This window comes from Equus przewalskii, chromosome 5, assembly GCF_037783145.1.
Source record: "Equus przewalskii isolate Varuska chromosome 5, EquPr2, whole genome shotgun sequence".
Taxonomy (NCBI): domain Eukaryota; kingdom Metazoa; phylum Chordata; class Mammalia; order Perissodactyla; family Equidae; genus Equus; species Equus przewalskii.
In genome coordinates, this window is record NC_091835.1 from 17,654,373 (window position 1) to 17,681,450 (window position 27,078).

At 43.0% G+C, this 27,078-nt stretch overlaps 1 protein-coding gene across 12 annotated transcripts in view; it reads right to left on the minus strand.

Moving 5' to 3' along the window:
- Positions 1-1,901: 1,901 nt before the first annotated feature.
- The window catches only part of SP110 (SP110 nuclear body protein), a 63,355-nt gene continuing 38,178 nt past the window's right edge, over positions 1,902-27,078 (minus strand). For 6 of the 12 annotated variants that reach the window (XM_070620105.1, XM_070620104.1, XM_070620103.1 and 3 more), the window contains 5 exons: positions 24,769-24,884; positions 23,959-24,067; positions 23,619-23,690; positions 22,891-23,031; positions 21,190-21,819 (listed from right to left, as the gene is read on the minus strand). In XM_070620105.1, the coding sequence (XP_070476206.1) occupies positions 21,736-21,819; positions 22,891-23,031; positions 23,619-23,690; positions 23,959-24,067; positions 24,769-24,884 (522 nt within the window). In that variant the 3' untranslated portion in view covers positions 21,190-21,735. Of the gene's footprint in view, positions 1,995-4,452; positions 4,503-21,189; positions 21,820-22,890; positions 23,032-23,618; positions 23,691-23,958; positions 24,158-24,768; positions 24,885-27,078 lie in introns of those variants that run through there. The other 6 variants (XR_011540184.1, XR_011540186.1, XM_070620102.1 and 3 more) reach the window with 6 other exon arrangements.

The following is a 27,078-nucleotide window of genomic DNA, read 5'->3' on the forward strand; positions in this document are numbered from 1 at the left end:
GTTAGAGACTGATTTTTTTTTTCTTATGTGAAAGAAATCTGGAGTTACAAAATCCAGGCCTATGTGGCAGCTCTGCAGGCAACAGGCTCATTCTCTTCTACTCTGCCATGATTAATGTACCACCTCATGACCCAAGATGGCTGTTGGTGCTCCTGTCATCACATTCACACTCCAACCAACAGGAAGGAGGAAGGCAAAGAAGACTCTGAACCCACCTTCTAAATATACTTTCTAGAAGTTACACTAAACATTTTTTCTTACATCTAACTGGCCAAACTTTAACCATATGGCCATATCTAGCTTTAAGGGAGAGTGGGAATAAACTTTAGCTGGTTAGCAGTATCTCCAGCTAAAAATTGAGGTCTTTGATACTAAGAAAGGAAGGAAGAATGGATAATGCGAGGCAAAATTGTTTCAGCGACCATTTTCCTCTCAACCAAGTACAGTGTAAAGAAAGACAATAGATAAGTTATGATCATCACAAAAACATACTCTGCCTTCAATATGATATACAAATACAGAGTTAACAGTTCAGAATCCCAGAAAACTTTGTGTTACGTTAACAGATCTCAAAAAAAATGGCATCAATAAGGAGAACACTGAACTGGCTTAAACATGTCAATTAACTCATAATTTAAATTTAAGCAAGTTTGAGGCAGCAGTTAGAAATAAAGTCTTTTTTTTTTTGCTGAGGAAGATTCTCCTGAGCTAACATCCATGCCAGTCCTCTGCTTTTTAGTATATGGGCCACCAGCACTGCATGGCTACCAATAGAATGGTGCAGGTCCGTACCCAGGAACTAAACCTGGGCCACTGAAGCAGAGCATGCCCAACTTAACCACTAGGCCACTGGGGCGGGCCCCAAAATAAATTCTTTCACAGAAGTTTACATATGATATTTCTTTAGATGAAATGTCCATTCCTGAATCAGTCAGGATTTAGTTCTAGAAACAGGAATCATCACCCTAGCTATTTTAAACAGAAAGAATTTCATACAGGAATTAGATGCTTACAAAGTCACTGGAAGGGCTGAAGAAGCTGAAATTGGGGGCCCCGACTGATTGATGTCAAGGGCAAACCACTGCAGCTGTGATCTGAAGGTCAAGCAGCTACTTGCACCACAGTCCCTGCTGCCTCATGCCATTCATGTCTTTGTGACGTTGTTTGCAAAAGAAACAGCAACAGGAAGATGGCTTCCACCTTCTTCCATCTTCCAAATCTCATGTGATTGCCTCCAACTGGTAGACCCTAACTGGCAACTAGACCCTAAGAGCAAAGGAGTCTGGAAAATGTAGTTCCTAGTTTCATAGACTTGGCAATACAGGAAGTTACTCCAAAAGGAGGGTAAAATGAGGCTTGAATGAGCCAATCTATGGGAACCATCATTATGATATTTACTTTTATTTACAGGTAATAATAACAACAACAAGAAAGGCAATAGATACCATGTATTGAGCAACTATTATGCTCCTGACACTATGGAAATCCCCACAACGATTTTATAACATAGATATTATTATTCTGGTCTACAAATGAGAAAAGCTGAGACTTAGAAAGGCCTTACAGAACCTTAGGAGATCAGGACCTTTCCTTTGACATTTGCCATACAGATCATCCTTGGCTTACGATGGGGTTACATCCTGATAAACCCATCATAAGTTGAAAATATCATAAGTCAAAAATGCATTTAATACACCTAATCTGCCAAACGTCACAGCTTAGCCTAGCCTACCTTAAATGCACTCAGAACACTTACATTAGCCTCCAATTGGGCAAAATCAACTAACACAAAGCCTGTTTTATAATAAAATGTTGAATATCTCCTGGAATTGGTTGAATACTATACTGAAAGTGAAGAACAGCATGGTTGGATGGGTCCAGCATGGTTGTAAGTGTATCGGCCATTTACCCACGTGATCGTGAGGCTGACCTGGAGCTGCGGCTCGCTGCTGCTGTCCAGCATCCTGAGAGAGTGTCATACTGCATTTGCTGTCCTGGGAAAGCAGCAAAATCCAAAATTTGAAATATGCTTTCTATGGAATGCATATCACTTTCCCACCATCACAAAATTGAAAAATCATAAGTTGAACCATTGTGAGTTAGGGACCATCTATACACATAACTTGGCCCAAGGTAATCATTTCATCACCGTTAAGAGCTGGGCCAATTGCCTGGGAAATTCAGACCTCAGTTCTCTACTTTGCTTCGGGTGTGGACACTTGGCTTGTGGAAAAAAGCTTCTTTTTCACCCATTGCTTTGAATACACTGTCCCATCCTTAGGCCCCACCTCATCCCCTTGTTTTCAGATTCTAGTGGCTTCCATATCGTGTCTAGACTCCATTTTGGCTCAAGTCCTTCTTGCCTCCTCTCTAGGTGTTGAGTCTAAGCCTTCCCTCTTCCTCCAACCCCAACTCTGAGAATTCAGAGCACCACCTTCTCTTTTCCAATGTGCAAGTCTCCCTCCCAGGCAGGCCCCTGGGTGTCTCCTGGCATCCAACACATTGCATGACAGATGGCAAGCACTTGACAAATGATGAAATGGATTAATTGTCAGTAAGACATGCCTTTCCATGACCTCCCTTCCCACAAAAACCAAGCTTTCTCTTTGTTTTTGTTGCAATCTTGAGCAATCTGAGAGCAGAGAGTAGAAGAAAAACTCAAAAAATTTACCAAACAACTCAATTATAAATCTTAGATCTTTTATAGACACAATTCAATTTGTCCTTAAGACTTTGAAAACTCTATTTTCTGATTTCAAAAGGTAACTTTTACTTGTAACATTGAGTGTTAGAATGGTAGTTTTTTACTTTCAAATGCAAATTATTATTTTTAAAATAAAATGTTTTTTGAATTGAGAATATATAGTATAAAATTCAAAAGGTTCAAAATGATATTTAGTGAAAAGTAAGTCTTTCTCCTCCCCATTTCCCCAGGTCCCCAGTTCTCATCTAAGAGTCAACAATTGTTATCAGTCTCTTGTGTTTTCCCGAAGAGATGACCTACTAAGGGCAAATTATTGAGAATTTCTCATTTGTAAGAGAATTTTGGTTTTGATATCCTGATCTTGGATTGGAAAGTTAAGTTGGTATTTAGAATGATAGCTTATGTCATGAATGGCATCAGCAATAATCTTTCTCATGATGCAAAAATTCTTTGCAAGCCCTAGAGAACCTTACGCTTGGGCAAGATGGGGAAAGGATGGGGACAGCGGAAGTGGTCGTTAAAGTTACCCGTGATTAATTAAGAGAACTTGTAGACTGTCCTTTTCCCTATAGAAATGTGCAATGATAATGAATTTAAAGTCAGAATGGGTAGAGGTTTGGTGGAAATGTTCAGAGAAGACATACTTTACAAATAGCTCTATGAAAATAAATTAGTTAAGGAAAAAATGTTTATTATCTCAAAATTCCCAAGTTCTTATGGAAACTTTATTTACTGTAACTGCAACCATATTATCACTACATGAGACAATTTCTGGCTTATATGCTACATAAATACATATCAGCTAACTAGAAATGAACTTCAGCAAAATCTCTAAAAGCAGAACAGAAAAGTAGTTCCTAATGCTCATCCTAAGAAAATGTTGAATGAATGCAGACCTTTGTTTCGAAGAAGTTGAAGACTGTAAAATCAGCCACATTAATGAACCTCAAGCATTTTATTTTTTTCTCTGAAAAGATCAAAGTCTGCAGTTAGAATTGCCTGCCTGGTGGCCAAGCAAAGAGCTCTACGGTCGTCCCTCAGTATCCATGGGGATTGGTTCCAGGATCCCATGGGTACCAAATCTGAGGATGCTCAAGTCGTTTATATAAAATGGTGTAGTATTTGCATATAACCTGTGCGTATCCTCCCATATACTTCAAATAATCTCTAGATTACTTATAATACCTAATACAATGTAAATGCTATGTAAATAGTTGTTACACTGTTTAGGGAATAGTGACAAGAAAAACAGTCTGTACATGTTCGGTACAGACACAACCACTGCAGGCCATTCCATCCACGTTGGTTGAATCCACAGATGTGGAACCCATGGATATGGAAGGCTGACTGTATGGTATATGCACTGGAGAGAAAACTGCACATCTGCCGCTGGTGGGGCTGGGGAAAGGATGCCAGAGTGTTCTTGTGAGCCGAGAGGACTTGTGGGAAGGATCTGGCCTTGGAGTTGTTGGAAAAGACCTGTCCAAAAAGGCTTTGTGCCAAAGGAGAAGGGCCCTCAGCAGCAAGAGGCTGTAAGCTACTATTTGCTGTGGAGGATGAAGATGAGGTGAGAAGCAGCTGGCCACAGACAAGAATTGCCCAAGGGCGCAGAGGGGATCACTTTGATTGAGGATCCCACAAAGTGCTGAGGAAGAGAAGGAATCATCATTGGGAATCTGCCCCACCCAGAAGTTACAAACATCATACTATATCTGCCTTCGGTAAGGATGGTCTCTCCCGCTGCTTACCTCTCCTCCTAGCCTCCGTCTTTTCTATCCCTGGAGGAGTCACAGGCAACCTGGGAGTGGAGGAAGCTGATTAGAAACCTTATTTCTGTCTGCAACTTTAACTACCCTTTGTAATATAGCAAAAGATATCTACAGGTTCCAGGGGTAAGGGCATCTTTTGGAGGGAGGGAGTTATTCTGCCTCTCATATTTCCTAAATGAGATTGTTCTTTGGCCCTGAAAATGACCAAAGGACTTTTTATTATTTAAGAGGGACTAGACAAACCGCAAATCAAAAATGTGATGAGATAACACCTTACACCCATTTGGATCACTATTGTCAAGAAAACCCCCAGAAAATAACACAAAAAGTTGATGAGGATGTAGAGAAATTGGAATCCTTGTGCACTCTTGGTGTGCTTGTAAAATTGTGCAACCACTATAAAACAGTATGAAAGTTCCTCAAAAAATTAAAAACAGAACTACCAAATGATTCAGCAATCCCACTTCTGGGTATATATCCAAAAGAATTGAAAGCAGGGTCTAGAAGAGATTATCTGCACACCCATGTTCACAGCAGCATTGTTCACAATAGCTAAAAGCAACCCCAATGTCCCTCAATTGGTGACTAGTCAATAGACAAAATGTGGTATATACATACAATGGAATATTATTCGGCGTTCAAAGGAAAGAAATTCTGCCATATGCTATAATATGAAAGAAGCTTGAGGACATTATGTTAAGTGAAATAAGCCAGTCACAAATAGACAAATGCTATCTGATTCCTGATATATATGAATGCTATATGAAGTGTATAAAGCAGTCAAATTCGTAGAAGCAGAAAATAGAATGGTGCTTACCAGAGGCTGGAGGAAGGGGGAAATGGGCGTTGTTTGACGGGTATAGAGTTTCAGATAACTTTTTTTCAGATGAAAAATTCTGGGGATCTGTTTCACAACAATGTGAATATACTTAACACTCCTGAGCTGTACAGTTAAAAATGAGGAAGATGGTGAATTTTATGTTATGCGTTTTTACCAAAATTAAAAGAAAAGAGTGATAAAGAAAAGCACGGGATCCAAGAGTTCACCCAAGATTTCATCTAGGAGGAAGTGAAGGTTGAATCCACAAGTGGGATTTGAATTGGTCCTGGGGAAGAAATCAAGTTGTCTGCTTCCATCCTATCATGTCCTATTTCAATACAGGATTGCCAGTTAACTACAAACAAGGCCAGTATTCATTACTAAGAATTTGTTAAAGGCTAATTTTAAAGGAAATTTCATTTCTAGCTATGACACATAGGTACACATGTTACCTAAGGCTAAGGATACTATATATACTATGTGTGTGGGGGTGTGTGTATAGAGAAATTTACATTTCTCTCTATATACATGAACAGTTATAGGACTTTCTTGGCTAATTGAATCTGGTGTATTTCAACCAGTTGGGGTTAGATTGACCTTGTAATCATTATACCTATAGTTTATGTTGCATTGCAAATTTTGTGTGTGTGTGTGAGGAAGATTGCCCATGAGCTAACATCTATGCCAATCTTCCTCTATTTTGTATGTGGGACACTGCTACCATTGCATGGCTTGATGAGCAGTGTGTAGATCTGTGCCTGGGATCTGAACCCATGAACCCCAGGGCTGCCAAAGCAGAGTGCATGAACTTAACCTCTACGTCCCAGGGCCAACTCCCCAATTTTTTTTTCTAATTCAGAGAAATCACTCAATCATTTGTGTCACAGACTGAATGTTTGTGTCTGCCTAAAATTCATATGTTGGAACCTCATAGCCAACAGATGGTATTTGGAGGTGGGGCCTTTAGGAGGTGATTAGGTCATGAGGACAGAGCCCTCATAAGTGGGATTAGCGCCCTTAGAAAAGAGACCTCAGAGAACTCTCTTGGCCCTTCGGCCATGCAAGGACACAGTGAGAAGACAGCCACCTACAAAGCAGGAAGAAGTCTTTCACCAGACACCAAATCTGCCGTGCCTTGATCTCGGACTTCCCAGCCTCCAGACTGTGAGGAATAAATGCTTGTTGTTTAAGCCACCTTGTCTATCGTATTTTTTTTAACAGCAGCCTGAATGGACTAGACAATTTGCTTTGCTTTGGATATGGGGACTTTCTACCCATGTTCCCATTTTATCTCCAAACCAGCCACTTGGATCTACCAGTTAAAGGCAAATAACCACAAGGCAGGCAGAAATAAGAGAGCGTGTGACAGAAAAAGCAGTGATATGCCATTTCCATTAATTCCAAGATGCTTATTATTTTTGCATTTTAATATTGCTGAAATCTAGATGTGCGTTTCAACAATGGCATTTAAAAATTTTGTATCCATTGTCTACACATCTATGAACTTGGATATTATTCCTGGTGGCATCTTGGGACAAGAGCAATCCCCTGATGTTTCAGACAATAACCATCTATGAACCATCGGAGGAAAGAATCTGAGTCCCGGTTTTTGTCTGAAAACTCCTCATCGATACCTTCTGATAAGATCAAGATGTTTGCCAATAACTAGTTTCTCCCATGTTTGGGCCAATGGAACACTTGAATTTCCCCATCCCCTTGAGATTAGGTGAAGCCATGTGTATTGGTTTTCTATTATTGCATAAGAAATCACTCCCCAAAACTTAGTGGCTTAGAACAGCAATAATCCTTTATTATCTCACAGTTTCTATGGGTCACAGCCCTGTGACGTCTGGGGCCTCGGCTGGAAGACTTTAGTCCTACAGGGCTGGAATCATCCGAGGGCTTGATTGAGGCTGGAGGATGACTCACTGGTGGCAAGTTCGTGCTGGTGAATTAGTTCCTCTCCACATCGACTTCACCACACATGCACCTCTCAAAGGTCTGCTTGAGTGTCCTTGTGACATGGTGGCTAGCCTTCACCAGAGTGAGCTATCCAAATGAGAAAGAGAGAGTGCACCAGGTGAAGGCATCCTTTTTATGACCTAGAGCTATGGTCTGAATATTCGTGTCCCTCCTAAAATTCATATGTTGAACTCCTAATGACTCATGTGACGATATTAGTAGGGGGGGCCCATGGGAGGTGGGTAAGCCATAAGGGTGGAGCCCTCGTGAGTGGAATTGGTGCCTTATAAAAGAGGCTCCAGAGAGATCCCTGGCCCCTTCCACCACATGAGGATACAGAGAAGACCATGAATGAAAAGTGAGACACATAACTTCTGGAGGAAATCCTCTAAGAGCTGGTGCGTGATTTTCCACATTCTTGTCCTCTGCCAATATTGAGGAGGCCTGTGTTCACCAGGAGGTGTAAGGCGTAGTCATTGCGTGGGGGACGGCTGCCCTGGAAAGTAGCCCTGACCTCCAGGGGACTTTGCATGAGTGAGAAATGAAGCTTTGTCATTTTAAGCCACTGAGATTTTGGAGTTGTTTGTTAATGCAGCATAACCCGGCCTATCCTGATGAATATTCTCCAGCATCCAAATTTACAAAATGGATGCTTCAAAGACAGTCCCAGAGACCAGAGTATATAATTTTCAAAGACAAAATCATCCTATATGCAACAACATGAGTGGAACTTGAGGGTATTACGCCAAGCAAAATAAGTCAGACAGAGAAAGACAAATGCCTTATGATGTCACCATTTGTGGAAGATAAACAAACAAACATATAGATAAGGAGAACAGATTGGTGGTTACCAGAGGGGAAGGAGGTAAGGGGTAAAGGAGGACATATGTATGTATGGTGATGGATGGAAACTAGACTTTTAGTGGTGAACACGATGAAGTCTTACAGAAGCTGAAACATAATAACGCACACCTGAAATTCACACAATGTTATAAACCAATGTGATCTCAATAAAATAATTTTCAAAAAAAGAAAAAAGAAAAGAAAGATATACTGCATTACCAGTGTTCACAATGGCGTAGATCAGAGGTTGGCAAACTGGTGGCCCAAAGACCAAATCTAGCCCACCGTGTGTTTTTGTATAGCCTGTGAATACGATTGGGTTTTATACTTTTTAATAGTTGAAAGAAATCAAAAGAAGAATAGTATTTCATGACATACGAAAATTATATGAAATTCAAATTTCTGTGTTCATGAACAAAGATTTTTTGGAACACACCCATGTCCGTTCATTTAGTACTGTCTGTGGCTGCTTCTGCGTTACAGCAGCAGAGTTGAGAAGGTGCAAGAAAGAGCACATGGCCTGCAAAGCCTCAATTATTTCCTATGAGGCCCTTTGCAGAAAAAGTTTGCCAACCCTGGTCTAGAAGACAATAGTCTCGCAAAACATAAAATTTGATGACTTTGAATTGAAATGTGATTCAGAAAAATAGGATTCTGAATAAATTTAAGGAACACGCTAACCAACGAATTTTCTTTGCATATATAGTTTCATGGGCCCATAGGTGATATAGGATAAAAAAATCTGTCTAAATAAATTTAATAGGTCTTTTTATTTGCAAATTTCTTCCCCTTCTTGATAATCTATGGTGTTTTAGACTCAATAAAATATGGTAGCATGAAAGATAAAAAGTGAAAGAACAATTCTCTGGAAAAGCCTTTGAAAGGCTAACGATGATTAGCAGGCTTTCTGAGCCAGTAGGTCTTTCTTGCACGTACCCCACCCCAGGAATTTGGCAGAATAAACATAACACTGTGGCTGGGACTTCTTACAGAGGCTTAGATGTCAACTGAGAGCATCAGGATCGAGGAATCTTAAATCCAGTGCGTTCTCTGGATTTATTGATAAATTTAGCGGCATTAAGACAACACAAATTTATTATCTCACAGTTCTATAGGTCAGAAGTGTGGATTCCTTGACTGGTTTCTCCGTTCTGGGTCCCCCAAGGTCAAAATCAAGGTGTTAGTTGGCTGGGTTCCTATTGGGATGCTCAAGAAGAATCCACTGCAAGTTCATTCAGGTTGTTGGCAGAATCCTGTTCCTTGAGGTTATAGGTCTGAGGTCCCCATTTCTTTGCTGGTGTCAGCTGAGACTGCCCTTGGCTCCTACAGGCCTCACTCTGATCACGGAACAGGAGACCCTAACTCTCAAAGCCAGTAAAAGCACTTGGAATCCTTCTCATGATTGAAATCTTTACTTTTCCCTTCTGCCTCAGCTGGAGAAACTTCTCTGCTTTTAAGGGTCCGTGTGATCAGATTAGGCCCTCTTGGATAATCCAGGATCCTCCCATATTTTAAAGTCTGTAACCTTAACTGCATCTGCAAAGTCCCCTTTGTCATATAACATAACATAATCACAGGTTCTGGGGGCTAGGGAGTGGATATCTTTGGGAAAATCATCTTGCTGACCAGTCTCAAATATTTCTTCCCATGTTTCTTCTAGAAGCTTTATCATTTTAGTGGTTACAAGTAGAGCTATGATCCATTTAAAATTAATTTTTGCATATGGCATGAGATTATGGTTGAGGTTCCTTTTTCATTTTTTCGCATGTGGATATCCAATTGTTTGGGAACCATTTGTTGAACAAGTTAGGTTTCCCCGTAATGAAAACTACATCCAGGGACACGAAGAACAAGAGGCAGCTGCTCTCTGGAATTCCACCCTCGCCGCTTCCCTCAGACCCACGTCACCTACATGTCCCCCAGCATATAGCCTCCCCTTCCTTGGGCCACTGTTCTCTTTGGGGATCCCCCTGCCCGACCTTAACTGGGGTCATGGATTCTGGCCAGCACAACGGAAGCTGGTCACCTGTGCTGTGCCCAGGCCGAAGTGTGAAGCATGATGGGACCTCAGCTTCCTGGGAAACCGACAGGTAGAGAGGTGAGGGAGGACCTGGGACAATGCAGACCAAGGGCAGGTAAACTCTCACTTATCTCAAGCAATGACAGTGACTTAGCTTTACTGAGCCGCCAGTGTATGCCAGGCATTTTGCATAGGTGGTTGGATCAAATGACACTTCTTCTTTCCTTCAGAGAAATTAGGATGATGAATGTTGGATTGGGCACCCTCCATGCCCTGTCAGTGAAAGAAAACTCCACGTACTTCAGAGCTGAAGGCAGGTGTTCTCTTAGCAGAATAAAGCCCAAGCCAGGCCTTGTAGTTCACAAGAACTGACTCCGTGAAATAGACCATGTTAAATACTAGCTAAACAGAAATTGGGTGGAAGGACTCTGCCAGCTAAATAGAACTATGAATCTTTCCTGGGGATCAGAAGCAAGTGTCGGAAGGACATTGATTCTTCAGGGTAAAGAGTGTTTTGATTTTAGGTCAGAAGCTGAAGCCTAGAGCAGACTCCTCCCTCCTCTGGGTACAGTGGTTCCTTCTCCTACACCCCCGCCTCACCCCTCGAACAGCCTGGATGTTGGGAACTTGATCCTTTGAAGCTCTAAGAGGGAAAGAGTGGTTACACCAACGGCACACCTCCAGCCCCTCCTCCACTTCCTGTCTCGCCTTCTCACCTGGACCCTTAGATGGTGGATGTTGCCAGGGTTGCTACCTCTGTAACTCCTTGGGGCCTGTGGCCCTCAGCTCAGGCCCCTCCTGTCTTCACTTTTTGCTTCCACTTGCAGCCATTGCAGGAAGTCGTTTCAACCTGGGACCTGTCAGCAGTCTGAATTCCTTGCTTTTTACAACTGCCGGTAGCCCAAATATAACAGGGATGCCTGGCAGCCACCTCAGGGAGATTTCACACTCAAATGTAATGCCAGCCCAACGTCCAAAAAAAGCTTCCGAACGGATCTCAAGGAATCATCTTAAGTCTCTCAAGGTTGAGCCACAGCAAAGCATCTTAAGCTGGTGGGAGTGCAAACTGGTGCAGCCACTATGGAAAACAGTATGGAGCTTCCTCAGAAAATAAGAAGAGAACCACCATACAATCCAGCTGTTCCACTGCTGGGTATTTATCCAAAGAACTTGAAAACACAAATGCATTAAGATACCTGCACCCCTATGTTCATTGCAGCATTATTCACAATAGCCAAGACTTGGAAGCAACCTTGGTGCCCATCAAGGGATGAACGGATAAAGAAGATGTGGTATATGTACACCATGGAATACTACTCAGCCATAAGAAATGATGAGATCCAGCCCTTTGTGACAACATGGATGGACCTTGAGGGTATCATGCTAAGTGAAATAAGTCAGACGGAGAAAGTCAAATACCCTATGATCTCACTAAAAAGGAGAAGATAAAAACAACAGCAAACAAACACATAGCAACAGAGATTGGATTGGTGGTTACCAGAGGGGAAGGGGAAGGAAAAAAAGGAAAGGGGTGTTTAGGCTCACATGTATGTGGGGATGGATTGTAATTAGTCTTTGGGTGGTGAACATGCTGTAATCTACACAGAATTCGAAATATATTACAATGTACACCTGAAAGATACATAATGTTATCATCCACTGCTACTGCAACAAAGAAAAAATACTCTAACCAAATAGAATTAAAATGTTCTATATTATTTTTTTTTAAAAAAAGATCATCTCCACCAGCCATCTCTCTGTAAGTCCTGTTGACAGCTGCCCCATAACGACCTTTTTCTCTCTCTCATATGCTTACCCCGCAACCCAGCCTTCTCTGCTGCTTTTTCTCTTAGTCATCCCTTTCCCCTTAGTTTCAACTCTTTTCTCTTCCCGGATTAGTTTTTTCTTCTACAAATAACTTTTTTCTTTTCTTATCATTGTTTCTGAAAACCCGCTCTGTGTAAATAAACTACAAAACATTAAAGTTAAACAAACAAACAAAACAACCCCAAAATTAACCAAACCACAAACACAGACCATCTTACCCGACAGGGCTGGGGCAGCTCTCGCTATTAAGTTGCAGACACTACTGCTGCCAGCACCGTGGACGCATTTAGTTAAATTTGTTCCTTCGTCAAAAGATAAAAGACCTGTCTTACCTTAGGGCAATGGATGGCAAATTTAATTGTGGCAAAAACTTCAACCCAGAACACTTGTTGAACTTGTTAAAAACACCACTTCCTTGGCATCTATCCTAGAGATCCTCATCCTGGGTCAGGAACCCTGCAATCTGCATTTTAACAAGCTCCCTGGTGATTCTGAAGCGGTGGTCCATGGACCGTTTCAATGAGAAGCAGGCAGATGTACAGCCATCTCAGGGGACCCCTCTCTAAACACTGGTTGGTCAAATTTGCTTTACTGGGACCAAAGACCCCTCTAGTGGCACAGCTTCCTCACTCATCCTCTGCTTTGGCTTCCTGGAGAGCAGGTCAGGTGGGGCATTCTTGCAAATAGGAGGGTCTGTAATCCAGGTCCAAGTAAATGAAAGATTCCAGAATCCAGGTCTGAGTGATCATGGCCCAGATACAGAAATAGCCAAATCTGTCCTGTGGGCTCTGTCTGGGAAACTTTAGGCTGTTTTGGCACTTTAGGTGCCTAGGGGTGGCCTGCTTCCCTCTGCCATACTCACTGCCCCATGTTAGGACCAATCTTCTGCCTTACTTCTTAGGAGGATGGGCCTCTCACATTGGGCTACTCAGACCCCCAGGATATGAATGTACTGGAGCGTCTCTGGTTTTTCCTGCTGGTCAGTACTAACATGTGCCCGTTAACCTCAAGCCCACCTTTCACTGGCTTCCTCATTCACTTGAGGGAAGAAAGACCAGGCTTTCGTGCCTCCCAGGGTACTTTTAGGGCCCATGAGTCAGCTCAGGACCTAGTCATGGGGCCAGCTGTGCCAGTCTCCCTTGTACGGGCCTTGACAGCCCCAAGTCTGAACGCTAGATCTCTGCCTGTGGGGCTGTGGAGCCTGGAGAAGCATTGCTGTGCCGGAAGACTAGAAACCTCACTGTTACCCTTGTGAAATAAGGACCTTTCTGCCTCATCTCACCCCCTAGGATGCTACAGCATTCAGTGTTCATTCCACATCGAACAGACCTTGCCTCAGAGAGTGTGACAGTTAAGTTCTGGTGTCAGCTGATATTCTGGACCTGCAGCCACCCCTTCCTGCTAATATTCAGGCCTCCTGTCCAGGTCCAGGTCAATGTCCTCACCACTGAATTCTTGCTTGAGGGCTCCATGTCTTCTGGCAAATTGGCTTCTGTGTCACTTCTGGACTCAACCTCTATGTAAGCAATCAGATGCCAACGGCTATTCATGGGCCAATGCATGCTAGCTCTGGTCTTGTCCAATAGGGGAGCCCGTTGGCGTGCTGCCTGAGGAGTCCTGTGCTGGGGGGACCTTCACTGAGTGGTATTACCTTGTCTAGGTGGTTCTAGAGATGCAAATGGCCCCCTTGAGACCAGGGGGAAAGTGACTAAGACAATGGCTTCTTGGATTTCATTGTTTCAAGTGTTACTTCACAGGGGTATGGCTGTTAAAATGAATAGGGTCTGCACTTTTCTTTTGGACAGCTGTGAATCCTGAAGCCCACACACCCAGTTCCAGGAGGAGAGGAATTCCATGGGATGGAGTGGAAGCATCTTTAGGAGAAAAGAGAAGCAGTCAGGTTCATCAGGGCTCAGAGGAGGGAAGAAGAGAGCCCAAGACGCCCAGCAGGACTGACCAGGCAAGCTGGAGGCAGACTCCACAGCCACCTGAGGGATGCAAGCTTGTTCTGCAGGGTTCTGCCAGATCTCTGAGAAAGGTACTCACTCCATATTCTGATTGTCAGTTAAGTCTGCCTCTCCTGAGGGTAGGTGTACTTGACCAGGAGACACGCTTTCCCAGCTCCTAAGAATGAATTTTCCAAGGTTCAATTTCTGGTATCACCTGGAAGGGGGAATATATTTTTATATATAATTCCTCCACCCACTTCTGATACGAAGCTTTTCTTTGTTCCATTTTTGCAGCATTAGCCCTGCCCAGCTTCAGGGAACCATTTTAGACTCATTTATAACCTTCCGTGTCATAACGTGGGTGGAGGCAGTCCTGAGTTGACCTGGGCTCTCAGCAGCCGTGGTCAGTGGCGGAAGGGGGAAGGACTGGGCCTGAGTTGACCAGGAACAGAGAAACAGCCTGGGTGCAGACTTGAAGGGGTCCCTGGGAGAGGCAATTGGCGTTGTCTCAGGGGTGTCACCGACACAGATTTATTAAGAGTTCTTAATGCCTAAGGAGGTGGGTGCTGAAGGTGGGTGGGCCCAGCCAGCAGGAGACCAAAAGGAGGGTAGGCCTGAGTCTGTAGCACAGAAGGACTGGGAGAAAATAAGGACCAGCTGAGCTAAGCAGAAGGAACCAGACTCTGCTCTTGTGGATAGAAACAATTTGAAAACTAGGCAAGCAGGGCAGCAAAAAAAGGGAGGCAAAGGGAGAGAAGGTTCCGGGGATAGGGGTCTTGTTGTCATGGCAACCGAACTGATAGTGGTTGAAACTTTCAACTTGAAAGAAATAAATGACTCTAGTGGTTTTTTTTTTTTTCCTTTCAGTAATAGAGTAACCCAGAGCCACGATAAGAGAGAGAGAGAGAAACCTGATTCAGTTTACAAGTGCCAGAATGAAAGAATGGGTCACAAAGGGATGCAAGATCGTTTAAAACACAGCAATCCTGCTCACTGGGAAACCAATGCGGAAGGGGATCTTTCATCATAATGTATTGAGATTACGCTAGGAAGAGAGACCTTTGGTGCTCCCTTCAGAAGGATTTGGAAATCCGAAGCCTAGAACAATGGAATTATCATCTCTAGGACCCACCATTCCCTCCCAAAATGGCACCAGGAGTAGCAGTGTCTGTGGCCATATTTATCATCTTGTATTTCACTACATGCTTATCTTAAGTGCTCAAACTGCCTCCACCCTTTTCTGGATCACGGTGAAGTCAGTCCATTTCACAGTTCACACTATTGTCGAGACACTGGGAAATAGAAATGAAGGAGACCTCTGTGCATTTTCTGTTTGTTAGTCTGTGATGCTAGGTACCTAATTGGAAACTCCAACACCCTCTTCTAATTCCTCACTGGGAAGCTGGGAGATCCTGCTGAACAGTTTCTGCCTCGCTATGGAGGAGAGGATGGGGGCTGAGATGGTGTCACTTACTCCTTGTCTTAGCTCATGTCGCCATACCAGAACCCCAGAGACTGGGTGGCTTAAACACCAGGCATTTATTTCTCACAGTTCTGGAGTTTGGAAGTCCCAGATCAAGGTGGCAGCGGAGTCAGTTCCCGGTGAGCACGCTTACCTGGCTTGCAGGCAGTCTCCTTCTTGACGCTTCCTCACACGGCCTTTCCTCTGCGTGTGTGGAGAGCGAGATCTCTGATGTCTCATCCTCTTCTTATAAGGACACTAATCCTACCTGATTAAAGCCTTATTCTTGTGTCCAGACTTAACCTTCATTACTCCTTATATGCCCCATTTCCAACTACAGTCACATGGGGGTTAGGGCTTCAACAAAAGATTTTGGGCCGGGACATAGTTTAGTCCATAACACTCCTCCACTGGCACCAAATAAGAATGAAAAATCAGAAGCACAGATCAGGACAACTTAGTAAGTGGCAATGACTTTCTGCTTTTGTCTTGAGAAAAGTATTGTGATAAGAAAAGTTTATATCCTTTGAGGCTTGGTTAATAGATGGCAATTAGCATTATCAAAATGCTAAAACATCTTTAAGTTTCAAGTATTGACCAGAGAATTGCAATTGTATACAGTTAACCTAGTTAATTCTTATCCTAATGACCTAAGAGGAGGAGTGCTTTCCAGAACTTTTTTTCTGTTTTGAAGTGATAAATACGGAGGACAGAGAATGGACAGCTAGCATGTGGATAACAGATGTTCTTGAAAGTGGGCCCAGAACAAATGAATCAGAAAGATTTAATGCAGCTGAAAAAAGAGCCAGGGAGGTGTATCGAAAGGGCAAGATCAATGATAAGATACTACATTGAATCATACCCTGTCAAAAAAAATAATAAGTCTATAGAGATAAAGGGGGAAATCCTATATGTGTCCACATGCTAACAAAGAAACAGAATTCTGGTTAAACTCAGACTTCAGAGTTGTAGAATAAAATGCCCATGACAGCGGGACAAAGTCTAAATCAATTTTGAAGGTGAGAAGGTGGATAAAAGATATATGGTAGCACGATATGTTGTTAATTTATGAAAACAACAGAAGACATTCTGAGCTACACAAGACTCAGAAAACATACCATTTATGTACTCTTCTTTTAAAATTACTTAAGGATACAGTTCAGTTGACTGAAAGATGCAGCAAAAAAAAAAAAAAATATGGAGAAGTCATGGCAAAAAAAGTTCAGTGGGAAACTCAAACAGTGAAAACAGAAATACATTAATATGATTCGCATGAATAGGGATTATCATATAACACAAATTTTCCATTTTTGCTTTTCAATTATGTTACATGATATTTGACCAAATAATCTGTATAATATAAAAATAACAAAATAACGCCTTATATAATTGAATAAAATTAAAATAACTAATATAGACTAAAAGATAAAAAATTTAATAATAATAATGAATATCCATATTATGAAGTAGTGAATAGAAAGGATTTAGGGAGATGAGGGATATAAAAGTGACAAGCCTTTTGACTTAAATATGTTGCACATTAAAAATATTTTGTTTTTGGCTCTGACATTCAAAACCAAGTTAAAAGTAAATTTGGAGAACTCTCAGATAAATGTTAGAAGAATTAAAACCCGTTACAATGCCTTCCAGAATAGAAGGTGAAAACAAAGAAAATATAGACAAAAATAAGATGAAAGTTTTCAAAAGAGAAAGAATAAAATAATATGACAGAAATTAGACGAACCATAAACAACAAATGCAATGGATGACTTCTTAGAAAAACATAAAAGTGGAACTGATTCAAAAAGCAATAGAATATCTAAATAGTCTAATCACTATTGGACAGTGCAACAGCTACAGATCAATCAATGTGATACACCACATTAACAAAATGAAGAATAAAAATCTCATGATCATCTCAATAGATTCAGAGAAAGCATTCAACAAGATACAGTATGCATTTATAACAAAAACTCTGAATAAAATGGGTATAGAAGGAAAGTACGCCAAAATAGTAAAGGCCATATATGACAAACCCACAGCTAATATCATACTCAATGGAGAAAAACTGAAAGCTGTCTCTTTAAGAATAGGAACCAGGAGCCAGCCCTGATGGTCTAGTGGTTAAAGTTCAGCATGCTCCACTTAAGCGGCCTACGTTCAGTTCCCTGGTGCGGAACCATACCACTCGTCTGCCAGTAGCCATGCTGTGGTGGCAGCTCACACAGAAGAACTAGAAGGACTTACAACTAGAATATACAACTATGTACTGGGGCTTTCAGGGGGAAAAAAAAGAGAGGAAGGTTTGCAATAGATGTTAGCTCAGAGTGAATTTTTCCCAGCAAAAAAAAAAAAAAAAAAAGAGAAGAACAGGAACAAGACAAGGGTTCTTACTTTCACCACCCTTATTTAACATAGGATTGGAAATCCTAGCCAGAGCAATCAGGCAAGAAAAAGGAATAAAAGGGATCCAAATTGGAAAGGAAGAAGTAAAACTGTGATTATTTGCAGATGACATGATTTTATATATAGAAAACCCTAAAGAATCCACCAAAAAACTTTTAGAAATAATAAATGAATACAGTAAAGTTGCAGGATACAAAATCAACATACAAAAGTCAGTTGCCTTTCTACACACTAACAACAAAGAAGCAGCAAGAGAAATGAAGAATACAATTCCATTTATAATTGCAACAAAAAGAAGAAAATACCTAGGAATAAACTTAACCAAAGAGGTGAAAGACCTATATACTAAAAATTATAAAACATTCTTGGAAGAAATAGAAGAAAACACAAAGAAATTGGAAAGATAGTCCATGCTCTTGGAATGGAAGAATTAACATAGTTAAAATATTCATACTTCCTAAAGCAATCTACAGGTTCAATGCAATCCCTATCAAAGTTCCCATGACATTTTTCACAGAAATAGAAAGAAGAATCCTAAAATTTATCTGGAATGAGAAAAGACCCCAAATAGCCAAAGGAATCCTGAGAAAAAAGAACAAGGCTGTAGGTATCACACTCCCTGATTTCAGAACGTACTACAAAGCTATAGTAACTAAAACAACAGCGCAAAAACAGACACACAGATCAATGGAACAGAACTGAGAGCCCAGAAATAAAACCACACATCTATGGACAGCTAATTTTCGACAAGGGAACCAAGAACATACAGTTGAGAAAGGAAAGTCTCTTCAATAAGTAGTGTTGGGAAAACTGGACAGCCAAAGGCAAAAGAATGAAAGTAGACCATTATCTTACACCATACACAAAAATTAACTCAAAATGGATTAAAGACTTGAATGTAAGACCTGAAATCATAAAACTTCTAGAAGAAAATGTAGGCAGTATGCTCTTCAACACCAGTCGTAGCAGCATATTTTCAATCACCATGTCTGACCAGGCAAGGGAAACATCAGAAAAAATAAACAAATGAGACTACATCAAAGTAAAAAGCTTCTGCATGGCAAAGGAAACTATTAACAAAGTGAAAAGACAACCTAACAATTGGGAGGAGATATTTGCAAAATACATGTCTGATAAAGGGTTAATATCCAAAATATATAAAGAACTCATATATATCTCAACAACAAAAAACTACCAACCCATCTGAAAAATGGGCAAAAGATTTGAACAGACATTTTTCCAGAGAAGATATACAGATGGCCAACAGGCCCATGAAAAGATGTTCAACATCACTAATTATTAGGGAAATGCAAATCAAAACTACAATGAGATATCACCTCATGCCCATCAGAATGGCTATAATTAACAAGACAAGAGATAACCACTGTTGGAGTGGATGTGGAGAAAAGGGAACTCTCACACACTGCTGAGGGGAATATAAATTGGGCATCCACTATGGAAAACAGTATGGAGATTCCTCAAAAAATTAAGGATAGTGCTACCATATGATCCAGCTATTCCACTGCTGGGTATTTATCCAAAGAATGTGAAAACATGAATGTGTAAAGATATATGCACCCTCGTGTTCATTGCAGCATTATTCACAATAGCCAAGACTTGGAAAGAACCTAAATGCCCATCAAGGGATGAGAGATGTGGTATGTATACACAATGGAATACTACTTAGCAATAAAAAAGGATGAGATCTTGCCGTTTATGACAATATGGATGGACCTTGAGGGTATTATGCTAACTGAAATAAGTGAAAGGGTAAAAGTCAAATACTGTGTGATCTCTCTCACAAGAAGAAGATAAAAGCAACAACAACAACAAACTAACACATAGATACAAAGATTAGATTGAAGGCTACCAGAGGGGAAGTGGGGAGGGAGAAGGGCAAAAGAGGCAACAGGGCACATGTGTATGGTGATTGGTGATGGATGGTAACTAGTCTTCAGGTGGTGAACATGATGTAGTCTACACCGAAATTGAAATAAGATGATGTACACCTGAAACTTACATAATCTTATAAACCAATGTTACCTCAATTAAAAAAAAAGCAATAGAATGTCTAAATAGTCTAATCACCATGAAAAAAGAGAGAATATGGTCAATATTACCTCCCCAAAGAACTCTAGGGCATATAATTTTATGAGCTAGTTAATTTAAAACACTATAAACTATTACAGGATATATAAAAAGGTGGAAATTTCTGTGTTATTTACCAAGCTAGAATAGCCCTAAATCTGACTACGGCAGTATACTGAAACTTACAAACCAACCTCATTTATAAATACTAATGCAAAATTCTGAAAAATACTCTCTGCAATGGTCTATTAAATATACTACAGAAACAAAAATAAATTCCATGCAAATTTAGAATTCAATTTATTATACTTTTCATAGTGGCTAACTGAAATAATAGAAATTCTGAAACTATTGTTGTAGTTTAGAGTTGAGCAAATGAGTTAATACACTGCGAGAGAAAAGAGACATAAATATTGACTGGAGGAAGACAAGGAAGAAGCTTGTTGTGTCGGATGGGAGTTACAGGTTTACAATATTTCTATATCATAGGTATATGACCCTTATCGAGGAATGTGCTTTGTTCTGGGATTGGGAGAATTGCTAACTTGTGCCTACCTGGATCTCAGAATTGCTGTGGACTAGTGATTGCTATGTTCTTCCCATTTCCCCCTGTTTGAATGCAAGTCTCTACAGTATTTATTCAGTCCCTGTGTCATCACTGAATGTTGAGAGTGAGGGAAGCATAACTTGTCTTTCAGTTCACAAATCTCTGGTTCTAGAGGAGGTGCCCCTGAGAAGCTGCACCCAATGAAACACACCCAAGGAACCATATCTGATCTGAACCTGATTTAGATGATGAGGTCCTGGACTTTGCTCCAATGGTGCAATGAGCAAGGCTTCTTGGGTGGGAGGTGAGTGGCCTTTGCATGTGGGAAGGATATGAATTGTTGTGGCCAGCGGGTGGACTATGGTAGGGTATTTCTGAAGATGGTGGCAACATGTCTTCCAAAGCTCCTTTGAAATACGACTTTGCCACTCATCCCATCAAGAGGTACAGTCTATTTTCCTTCCTTTTGAATCTGGTCCCTGGACCAACAGTATGGGGCAGAAGTGATAGGGCGTAAGCATGAATGGGCTTACTCAGCACCATGTGGAGCTCAGATAAGGCATCCTCACTGAGCACTGCCTGAATTCCTGACCCAAGGAATAGTGAGCAATAAAATGCTCATTCTTTTAAGTCACTAAATATTGGGGTCATTAGTTACACAGCAATAAATAGCTAATGCACTATCAAAAAGAGCTGGGATCATTTCAAAGCAACTCAGGAGCACACTTGAAGAGACTCAATCACTGAAGGTGGGCAATTCAAGCAGCAATAAAGACATTAACTGAAACGGTGTGGAGAACATTAAATATATTTAAATCCATGAGTTCAAGACACTTTAGAGAAAAACAATACCTCCCTGGTCACCTTTAGAGGCTATTAGGGAACAAACTCATTATTTTGAACACCGTTAAATAAAGAAGCCAGCATCTATCCTGCCTTTCCTATACAAATTGTATTTCAAGGTAACCAAATATTGTTGGTTACCTTGCCCATCTTCCTCTATTTTGTACGTGGGATGCCACTACAGCATGGCTTGATGAGCAGTGTGTAGGTCGGTGCCCGGGATCTGAACCCGCAAACCCTGGGCTGCTGAAGCAGAGCACGTGAACTTAACCTCTATGCCACTGTGCTGGCCCTGAGGTAAAATTTTTTATATTAAAAAGGAACAATAAAAGGAAGTAGAAGGTGTGATGGTGATACGAAGGGCCTGGGTTTGAGTCAAGAGGGCAGCCAATAACATCCCTAACTCACTGGATGGCCAGGGTCACACCATCTGGATCCTGAAGTTGAGGTGCCTCCGTCCTTCCAGAACAGGGTCAACCATTCTGGAAACCATTCTCATTTATGAAAAATAAGCACATCTTTGAGATCCTTTTCAAATTCTGCCTCTAAATCCAGTCCTACCTGACCAAAGCTGGAAGCCTGAAAGAGAAAAAAGCAAATAAAGAGAGGTCTAAGGACAAAGGATTAGGACCATGAAATCACTGGTAACTTTTAGAATCCCCACCCTTCCCTCCCCGAATGCCGTGTTTCCCCAGCAGTGAGACAGAATGGATGGGAGATGCTCCTGTTACAGTATTGGAATGGACGAGACCAGCCTGGTTGTTAACTTGGACCTGACAGGTGGTCTGGACTGAAGGGTTGATTTTAATTGCTACAAAACCCGAACTTGGTGCAAAATAGATAAAGAAAAAGCATTTCTTTAAAGCCCATTCTTGAAGGAAGGATGACCCTCCTGTTCTCCAAGGATAAGACTGTGCCATTGAGGGGATCCCTGGCTCAAATTCTTTCTCTCCCCAGCTCCACACGTGGACACCAGTGTACAATTTGTGGCTCATGAACATGCCAACGTGTGGCATGGAGGAAGGGAGGGAGGCTAGGTGGAGATGAAAACCTTCCTTAGATACCCCCACCAGGAAATATCTGTATAAGAGTGAAAATCAGGATAAACTTCAGAAATTAAAGTTAAGAATGTCTTAAATTGCAAGCTAGCTAGTTGTTTCTCCTTCCTATCGAAGGATGAAGCCAACACTACCTCAGCGCAATTCCGGATGTTTAAGTCCACTGGGAAATTGAGGTGTGACAAAATCCCAGCATGAGCATCCTGGAAGTTTAACTTATTTTGTTTAATTAATTCATTGACTTCTGTATTTCTTAGGCACGAAGAACAATAGAAGCGTGAACTGCCCTTCCTTCCAGTTTGAACAAGGAGGCAGGACGAAATTGATCTCAGCGGGGGAGCCGCCTACATGGGGACCGAGGATGGATTTTTTTTCAGGTACCATTTACAAGGATTCTTCCTGTCCTGCTTGTTGTTCTTTCTGACATCCTCCTCTCCGCCCCTGGAATGCAGAGGCAGTTTTCTTCTGTAATCCTTGTCTTTTTGAGCCCTCTCCAGGAAGAGACTGGGTACAATTCTTGCAAAGTTCTGCTGTCCCAGAAATTAGCGGACAGTAGAAAGGAAGTGAAAAGGAAGCAGGAAATGCCTTTTACCTTGTAAAATGTCTTATGGTTGCGAAAGATCAGGCGCATGTCCCGTACAAACCATTCCACTGTGTATATCTTCTCAGTCAGCCTTTCCTTGACCAGGTCCAACCACATGGCTTCCTTGAAGGGCTCACCATAATCTCGAATCTAGGGACGAAGCCACCAAAGGGTGATGTTAGCAGCCACCGCAACTGGAATGGATCCAACTGAAATACAATACAAGGCTTTATTTCCAGGGTAATAATGATAATAACACCTGACATCTATATACCAGGCTTTGTTCTAAACACCACCAATGTGTTAACATATGAGCTCCACAACAACCCTTTGAGACAGCAACTGTAATTACCCCCATTTAATAAATGACGTGACTGAAGGATGGAGAGGTTAAGTAACCTACCCAAGATTTCACAGCTAAATAGTGGTAGAGCTGGAACTTGAACCCACAGTTTGGCTTCTGAGTCTGTGCTCTAAACTATATGTTATCTGGTAGAAAGACATTCCCACCTAAGAGAAGGGGAAACTGAGACCTGTGGGAGGTGAAGCAACTGCCTGGTGTCCCAGAGCTAGTACACAGTGGGGTGGAGTTTAAACCAGGTGGTCCCACTCCACGGTCTGCAGCTAAACCTTCTGCTCTCTGCACACAGTGGCAACCACAGGACTCATACTCCAAATTTCTAGAGTTCTACATAGGAGAGATGCCCAGGGGATGAGAATCATCAAATATGACTTACATTACATGGAGTCTCTGCAAAAAAGGAGCTTTGTGGATGACAGTAGGCCTTCAAGAGGAGGAACTCACATTTCTGTAAAATGTGAATAGGGCTTTAAAGTGAAATACAGCTCGGAGAATGTGAAGCCAGGCCTGGGCCTGGACACACGCAAACAAGAGCAGCCAAACACAGCCAGCCTTCCAACCACGTTTGCCAAAGAGCCATGGGGTCGGTCGGATTCTGTTAGGACGCGATGTTGGGCACTGAATCACCAGCCTCTGAAGCAAGACGCCAAAGGTTCCCTGTTTGATTCTCACATGTGAGGGGAAAGGAGAAAGCTTGGTGTTCACACCCAACTCACCAACTGCTCCTCAGGCCGCATCCTTCTCGCCAGCACCTCAGATTCCCTGTGACACTGCTGGCTTCCTGAAGACTCCCTCATCCTGCAGAAGGTGCAACTCCACGGGCTCCTGAGAGGTTGGGCATAAGTGAGCAAGGGCAAGGCCCCTGGAAACAGCCACTGTTCCTATGGCTGCCACTGTCCTTCTTTCAGGAATGGCCTATAGACACAGATGGAGGACAAAGGGGACACCTGCTGGATTCTCCAAGCACCCCATGTGAGGTCTGAGCCGATGACCTTCCTTCCATCGAGGGAGTTAGCAGGGGGTCAGCGGGTGGAGGATGGTGTCAGGGTGAGTGGTGGGCCCTCCTTTCCCCGTCTGAGCTGCTGGGAGCACAAGGAGCCTTGCCCACCATGCCTAAGTACTGGAAACTGGGCCTCAATCCCTGGGGGTCCCAGGCCTCCATCAGCCTATTGAGACTGTGGTGAAATGCAAGAACCAGGCCACGTTTCCTGCTTTTTCTGAACAGGCGTAGAACACAAACAACTGGTATTTTCTGTCCCCAACCCCCTTGGGCAGTAGTCTGCAAACCTAGGAAAGGATATCTCTCTGGGACGGTGGCAATGTGGGGGTCCAGATGGCCCAGCTGCAGACTCAGAGACCCAAGACTGTCAGTGATCCCAGATGGAGCAAAGGCTGCCACCCCTTAGGCTGCTCTGGGCCCCACCCACACCCACGATGCTCATGGTCCCGCTCTTCCTTCTGGAGACAAGGAACCAGACAGGGAGCCTGCACAGGGCATGCGTAGACGTGGGGCTGGTCTCACTAACCTCTCAGCCTCTGCAGGTGGGATGTGACAGTCCTCATGAAAGGCTCTCAGACAAGTGTCACAGCAGAGCAGTGGTCCCCCTCTACAGCACACCTCACATTCCTTGGAGTTTTCCCGCTAGAAGGGGAGATAATGTGGGCATCGCTAGGATCAGCGAGACCCACCGAATGCTGACGCTGCGGGGCTCAGGGAGACGCCGTCCCTGTGTGTTCCCAAGTGGACGCTTTCAACCCCACTGACCATGGCCCTCGTGGAGAATGTTGAGGGAGGACCAGCCTGGCCTTTCACTTGGAAGAGCAGGTGGCAAGAATCGTCAAGGCTCCACCTGAACCACAGACTGTCAGAGCCAGAAGGGACTGGAAGGTCATTTAAGCCCTTTTCACATAAAGTGTGGTCTGAGGACCAGCGGCACCAGCATCATCTGGGAACCGATTAGAAACACAGACCTACTGAATTGAAACCCACATTATAACAGGAGCCCAGGTGATTTTTAAGTACATGAAATTTGAGAAAACATAGCTTTGGTCAACTCCCTCATTATACAGGCCTGCAAAGATAAAAGACGCTTTTTTTTTTTTTTTTTTTTTGCATCAAAGAAACGTAGTATCTGAGCCAGACTGGCACCAGGCTGCCCGTGCCTGGGTTCAGAGACGCTCCATCCGTTGCGTGCCATCCCAGGTGAGCATGTGGGCAGACTCACAGAACAGTGCCTGATGTTACGGCTGACAAACAGAAAGAAAGATTCACAACCACAGAGAGCTGCTGGGTGAATGGGTCATTTTGAGGGCCTGAGAAACCACATGGGTCTTTCTCGCAGCCTTAAAATGTGATCCAGTAAATTCTACAAGTGATTTATGTGAGAAACACAATCTTTACTGCCGGATAAAGACCCACAGGCGGGAGCACCCAGTTCCACTCCCGGCCCCACCAGACAAACAGTGTGGGGCTCCACACGCACAGGGAGCGTTTTCTCTGCACTGAAGGTAGGAGGCAGGAAGAGGCATCCTTCTGCCTGTGCCCGTCTGCAGCACTACCCCTCCAGATGGATGGTGGGTGGTGAAAAGGAGGGAACTAGACCATCGGGAGCTGGAGAAAGGATTGAAGGGGCTGGGAATCAGTCACTTCTAAGGAGAGAAACTCTAGTACTACCCTCAACTGTTCATAACAAGCAGGAGGACCTGGGGGAGGGCAGAAGGGATGGAAATGTTTTGTCCAGTCTCAAAACTAGCCACTCAGCCAGAGTAAAAATTCCCCTTGATCTGGGGACAGTGCTCATCTCTGTCTCAACTGGGAAGGCTTCTTGGGCCCCAGGGCTTCATAAGGAGGGCTCCTCCAACTCTGAAGTTCAGGGCATCTTTCTGGCCTTCCCATCCTGAACTCAGCTTTCCATCCTGAACTTGCAGATATGCCCTTCTTTGTCCTTGGGGCTGACATTCTATGGCCATTCTTGCCCTCTGACTGGACACTTGGCCTTCTCTCGTCCAGGGTACAGAGGCCAGTTCCCCAGGTAGCCAGACCTACCCACTCCTCCTGGTTGAGACCCTGGTTGGATCCAGAGCCCTGAGCCCCCACCCCCATGATCTAGAGGGGAACAGTTTCCAACCCTCATGTTATGCCAGAGAAATGATAGAGAAAGGACATACAACCCGAAAAGATAGAGAAAGGGCACAGAGCTCCACAATCACGTTCTGTAACAGAGTCTGACTCTGGATTTTACGTTTAGTGCTGACAGCTTCCAGCCCCACCTCTTTTTCTTCCCTTCTTGCCACATCTGGGCAAGCTGATAAGAAAGCTCATGAGCTCCCTCCCGCGGCCCCAGTGAGAAGTTCAAACCAGACAGGCCCGGCCCCAGCAAGGGACTCCTCACCTTGGCCCCACCCTTAACCATAATAAAACCTTAGGCTACTCCCTCTCTCCACGCAAGCCATTTCAGACCAGCTTGGGTACCTGCCCTGCTCTCCCCAGAAAGCCTCAGTCTGTGAGTAATAAATCTTTTCATACTCTCCTGGCTCACATGTTGCATCATCAGTTTTGATATCTGAACCCATTTTTTGATGGAGCACTGATCCCACTTCCCTGCAGGCAACCACAAGACAATGGGCTCAGCACGCATGGAGTCTAGATGGCCACCACTGCCAGGGTCTTTCTTTTCTTGCTTTGGTTTGCTCAGTGGCTCTGCTGCCTGCTGGCACTTGCTTTGAGTTGTGTTACTGCCTGCTGGGCCACAGCACTGAGGTTTCAGTAATTCACCATGAGGCACCTTTCCTTCTTTTCAAGTTTAAGAACAGGTCAAATTGGGAGGTTAAATGGA